We start from the raw sequence: 6,000 nt of genomic DNA on the forward strand, positions 1-6,000 counted from the left end.
CTGCCTTCCAGCACCTCTAAATTTCTCTGATTAACACATTATATCTTGTTTGTTTCATCCGTGTAAACTTTAAAAATGCCAATTTCTTGTTTTTACAAGAGTTTTGCACTGACTAAGCTAGCTAATCTTATATTTAACAGACACATTTCCAGGTGCCCTACTTAATCTTAACTAAGATATCAAAGCTAACCAAGCTAATCTCAACACTCTGCAACTTAAGACAGAACAAAGAAATGTTCATTAATCTTCACTGATTTGAGAACATGTGCACGGTATTTAGAGAGAAAAAAAGTGATGCAAAGTGAAAAATACATGCCATAAAAACAGAAGACAAATGAAGCTTTGCAAGCTAGTTCAGGCAAGCAACTTGGGCTGCACTTTTCTGCTGATTCGACATGCCTCATACTCCAATAATCTTCTTCCATTCACGTCCACCCAATTCGGTGGTCTACTCGGCTGTCCTCGCCTCTGCTGCTACGTCAGTATCGCTGCTGCTTGCTTCAACCCCTCCACCACCCTCAGCATCTACCCTATACATCATATATATATGAGCCTCGAAGCCAGACACTAACTGCTGCTTCTAAACATTTCAAACGTCAGTTGCCTGACTGAACTAGGAATGCTGCAAGTCACACATAACATAAATCAACATAGATTGTTCCAGGGGACACTAATGAACACACTCTAACACTTCTGGTATTTGTGGCTCATGAAGAAACTTTTTGTCTTTGTTGTAACATTCTTGCATGAGTCGGATATTATTGCAGATATGTTCAGGTGTTGCCTACTAGTGTTAATCTTGTGACCTTTGCTTATTACTGGCCTAAATAATGGCACTTAATACTTAATATATTGCAGTGATAAATTGCATGTGCAGTGCATATGGATGTGACAACTATTTACCAACATGAGCGGCTGAATATAAAATAAGATGTTACTGAGATGGTATGCAACTTGTAGTGTTTCTGCATTTGCTTGTTTTTCTACAATGTAATATTGCTTTTAGCCATAATGCAAATAAAGCAGCTTACCTTACAGAAACAGTTTTTGACTTTTCATTTAACGTCAGCTCTTACAGCCAACCTCTGTGATATGTTTACTGACAAGCCTTTATACCTCTAAAATGCTGCCCCATATATCAGTCAGAGTTCTGCTAAGAGCAATAAACGGTCGGTGGTATTGAGAGATTTGAGCTGTTTTGCGTCTACATGAGAGGTTGTTTAGCCTTGGGTGTGGCTCCACCACCCACAATTCATGCTCAAACCTGTTCTGCCGGGGGTGCATAGACCTCTTAAGAAAGCGTTTGCCGAAAAGGGAAAACAATATATAGTATACTCACTTTCACACAAATTACCTTTTGCATCAATTACTGTGTTGTATTCATCGATAAAACTGTTAGTATTTTGTATGTGCTTTGTGCAGATTCACACTTTTTTAGGAAAACGAATGATGGTGTTTGAAGCATGCCATTTGCTGACATTTCATAGGAACCCATGACCTTCAGTTAATTTTGTTAAAGAGAATCCCCCGCAATTAGTGTGCATGCAGAGTGAGGCGGGCTGGGACTGGTCTAAGAAACGTGTAGAATATGATTCTTCATTTTACTGGGAAAAGTAAAACTTTGTGTTCCTACTGTGTGTGCGCTCGTGTTGACACACCTGAATAACTACAAAGCAAGTGCCTTCGGGACCATAACAAATGTTTTCCCAATTGGCTACACTTAATTATTTTGATTGTGCCCTTAAGTTTTTCTTTCAATATTTTTTCCCCAAAGGTAAGGTCCTCATTTACATAATGAATGTTTCAAAGATATTAAGATTCAGTTTTTCACTGAAGTGCGACTGCATATAACATACATGAAGCCTTACAATCCAACAAAACACAACAGAACACCATGTAAAATATTGTTTGAAGATGTATTGTCGAGCAAACAAGACTTCAGGTGTTGCCAACAGTAGAAGCTGAAAGTTTTTTTCACAGCAGAAGTCATGAAAACTGATTTCCATCTTGCTTCAGTGCAGCAGGTTTAGCAATAGGACATCATTTTCCCCAAATGACATGAAAACACATACAATAGTGCCACCTGCTGGCTAAACAAGTGTGGTGCAGTGATCTCTGAACAGCAGACGACAGTTGACAGTCGAGACCTGAACAAAGACTCATCCAATAGCATCTCTCCAGGAAAGACATCTTAAAGAAGGTTGTGTTTACAGCAGGCACATGATTTTTTTTGAAGGCACCTTGGTGACAGAATCATTAAAGAACGGGATAATAAAGCAGAGTCGGAATGCTTTTTTTCTTAACTTCTAAATCATTCATCATGAATCATAAAAACAGGAACGCATCACTCCTCAGCCGCAGCTTCAGCCTCCACCTTCTCCTCCTTCTTCTCCTCGGCAGCAGGCTCCTCGGTTGCTACCTGCTCCTCCTCCTCCTCCTTCTTCTCCACCTCCTTCTCCACCTCCTTCTCCACCTCCTTCTCCTCCTCCTTCGTCTGCTCAGTCTTGACCACCACGGTCTCTGTCTTGGTGACTGTGGTGCTCTTCATCGTTGCTCCCTCGAGGGGAGCGATGGAACCGCTGCTCGCCTTGACTCCGCCGAAGGAGCAGCTGACGTAGGACGGTGTTCGAGAGCTCTCCAGTCCGTAGGCGTTGTAGTTCACAGCTGCACATTCAGGAGTAAAAGGCAATCATTAACTCAGACATACAGTAAGAGGAGACATCACTGCGGTCGTGCAAAGGCTGGGTTTGTCACATAAACAGATTCATGGAAGGCGTGATGTAGATGACCTGATGTCACCCTTTGACAATACATGGTATTTGTGTTGGCCAGACTTTTTTGATTGTAACCATGTAGAGAATATGTATAATGAGTCATGGGCCAAATTATAGTATATAATAGTAGTTTACAACCTTCTTTACAACGCTGTAAGAGAATCAATGTTTCGAGACCAGAAACAGACATTTTCAATCAAAATGACTATGCACTACTAGTTTAACTGTTGACATGACAGAAATGTATTAGTCTGCCCACACATGTTACAAACATATTTCTGATCTATAACTCTTCAATTTAATTGAAATGAATTCAATATTTCAAACTGTAGTTCGCTAAATGGCCTTATGGTCACTTAAAATAATATGACATTATGTGTCGGTCAATAAACTAAAGTTACAACAGGCAGAAATGACCAATTATTGATTACAGAGACTGAACCAGAATGATCCTGTTACACTTACAGTAGTGTAGATAAAATATGGGCAAACTTTTTTGTCTCTTGATTCGTGTGTTTATACTGGAAGATGGCGAGAATCAACAGTGAACCACATTTAATGCATCGAGGTAGAATATGAACTCACAAGTCTGCTTGGATATATTAGTCTTGATTCCTGTTGCTAACCTGTAGAGAAAAACAGCAAAAGGCAGGAGCAAGGTGAGTACCATGAGATACACATAGTATTCAGGCAAAGAAGATATTTCTCATCACATCCAACATTTTACCTGTACTCCTCTCCTTCCAGCAGCTTCCTGTAGGTGGCGATCTCAATGTCCAGAGCCAGCTTCACGTTCATCAGTTCCTGGTACTGGCGGACTTGAAGGGCCATGTCTTGCTTGGCTCTCTGGAGAGCTTCCTCCAGGTCTCTGATGCGGAGTCTAGCGTCCTTCACTGCCATCTCACCGCGCTCCTCGGCCTCCGCGATCTGAGCTTCCAAACTGTTTCGCTAAGAGCAGAGGAGGAAAAGCAAAACAAGTTCAGTACAAATGTATTTATAAGGCCATGTGCTGACACAGTGAATTACTGCTGAATATTAGGGAATAAAAAGTGTATATTTAAATTTAAAAAAATAATAATTATCTAAATCCTATTACAGCACAATATGTCTAAATTCTCACCTGTGATTTCACCATGTCAATTTCAGACTGGAGCCTCATTATTCTGCGGTTCATCTCAGTGATTTCAGCCTTGGATGACTTCAGGTCATCACCTTGTTTGCCTGCTGACTGCTGCATCTCTGCATACTGGTGCAGACAGGAACGAGTCAGACCGACACATCATAATGCAACATGATAAAACCAGACGTAGCTGATTTGATTTTACACATTTTTGGCCCATTTCATTTGACGTGAACAGCTGTGTCACCTTAGTCTGGTACCATGATTCAGCCTCGGCTCTGCTGCGGTTGGCAATGTCTTCATACTGGGCACGCACTTCAGCGACGATGGCATCCATGTCAAGGTTACGGCTGTTGTCCATCTCCACAACAACGGATGTGTCCTTGATCTGGCTCTGCAGCTCTTGGAGTTCCTACACAGGATAATACATCAATGTGAGCAGAGAAGAAATGGATGTGGAAAAACTTGATTTTAAAAAATGTTCTACGCATTAAGGTGACATGAAGTTGTAGGATTAATTTGTGTGCAACTGAATAGGGAAATAAGTTCATTACTGCATCAAAGATCTGCCTTAGGAAGTCAATCTCATCAGAGAGCCCGTCCAGTTTGGCTTCCAGCTCAACTTTGGTCATGAAGGCCGCATCAGTGTCCTGCACAGGAAATGACAGAATATTCATTTGTTGCATGAAGCCCCGTCCTGAGGTACAAACGGTCATGCGTTGGGCACGTTCTGCCAGAAGTTTCAAGATCAAGAATATTTTACAGCTAAACAGACCTTCTTTATGAGGACAAAGCTGTTCTCGCATTCGTTGCGCTTGTTGATCTCATCCTCATACCTGGAAAGAAAAGAGATAACTTTAAATGTAAAATTGGATTTGAACCTGATGATGATTTTCTGTGGGCGTGTCACAAAAATCAACTCTCATTTAACGTACAAGTAGTCATTTAATTTATTGTTAATATACGGTAACAATATTAAGGAGTCAAGGTAACACTGAAGGTAAAAATCCTCGACATCCACTCACTTGTTTTTGAAGTCCTCAACCAGGCCCGTCATGTGATGCAGGTCGGACTCAAGTTTGACTTTTTCATGACCCAAGTTGTCTAGCTGCTTACGCAAGTTGACAATGTAGGCTTCGAACATGGCATCGATGTTGGAGCGAGAGGTGGTCTGCTCCTGCAGAAGTTTCCACTTGGTCTCGAGCATTTTGTTCTGCTGTTCTAGGAAGCGTACCTGCAGACAGAAACGTACATGAATGATCAATCAAGAAGAGGTAAATATGCAGAAATCATAGAATTGGAAGATGATACTGCACTACTTTTCCTCATGGCAAAACAAAACACATAACTCTGAAATGTCATGTTATGTGGCTGCAGTGAGGTAGCGTATATGTGGTGCAGATAGAGAAAGAATTCATGTAAAGCGAGGGTGGGCGTGACTCAAACAGTGTGAATGGATTCACTTTGTTTGCAGATGGACAAAGAAACCGCATGAAGTTCGCCTGACAGGAAAATGACTAATTGAGCTTCTCCCACCTCTAACACACTCTAAATGCCACATCCATTACCCCTCACTCTATTCTCATTCAAAATGCCACACTTGGACACAAAGAGGCACTGTTTCCCAGTTTTGCCCAACAACTCTTGGATTATGAGTATTGACCCTGGGTGGGGTCCTGCTACAACTCTGCAAACATGGTGGTAGACACACAGCTCTGCGTGAGTGTGTACCGTATCACGGTGCTATGCAAGCTTTGTTTTACGATCTGAAAAATGAGTTTCGGCATTGATTTACAGCTTAACGTCTGTCCCCCGTTGCTTCAGGGTGCCACCTTTAACAAGAATGTGTCAATGGGTGATAACTGAAGTATGGATCAATCTCAAGTAGAGGAGAGTGCAAGCCTTTGTCTGATAAGGGCGCTCTTTCAGTGGCCTCATTTTTATAGTGGTTGCGTCATAATGACCTATACTTCTGTCAAGAAAATTGCTTTATTGAATATTATACAGCCTCATAAAGTGGATATCGTTCAGATTACCTGATAGTGTTTATTATAGTGATCTACTACACTCGCTGCGCTTGTCTCGTGCAAAGCTTTCCCTCGACCA

At 41.4% G+C, this 6,000-nt stretch overlaps 1 protein-coding gene across 1 annotated transcript in view; it reads right to left on the minus strand.

The window, feature by feature from the left end:
* Positions 1 to 1,902: 1,902 nt before the first annotated feature.
* Positions 1,903 to 6,000, minus strand: part of LOC311027873 (intermediate filament protein ON3-like) — a 5,247-nt gene continuing 1,149 nt past the window's right edge. Inside the window, exons 2-9 of the mRNA XM_084032060.1 lie at positions 4,920 to 5,128; positions 4,670 to 4,730; positions 4,449 to 4,544; positions 4,142 to 4,306; positions 3,895 to 4,020; positions 3,502 to 3,722; positions 3,360 to 3,400; positions 1,903 to 2,664 (exon numbers count right to left, since the gene is read on the minus strand). Coding sequence (XP_083888186.1) covers positions 2,345 to 2,664; positions 3,360 to 3,400; positions 3,502 to 3,722; positions 3,895 to 4,020; positions 4,142 to 4,306; positions 4,449 to 4,544; positions 4,670 to 4,730; positions 4,920 to 5,128 — 1,239 coding nt within the window. The 3' untranslated portion in view covers positions 1,903 to 2,344. The remainder of the gene's footprint in view (positions 2,665 to 3,359; positions 3,401 to 3,501; positions 3,723 to 3,894; positions 4,021 to 4,141; positions 4,307 to 4,448; positions 4,545 to 4,669; positions 4,731 to 4,919; positions 5,129 to 6,000) is intronic.

This window comes from Eutrigla gurnardus (assembly GCF_963514095.1).
Source record: "Eutrigla gurnardus genome assembly, chromosome: 2".
Lineage (NCBI taxonomy): Eukaryota > Metazoa > Chordata > Actinopteri > Perciformes > Triglidae > Eutrigla > Eutrigla gurnardus.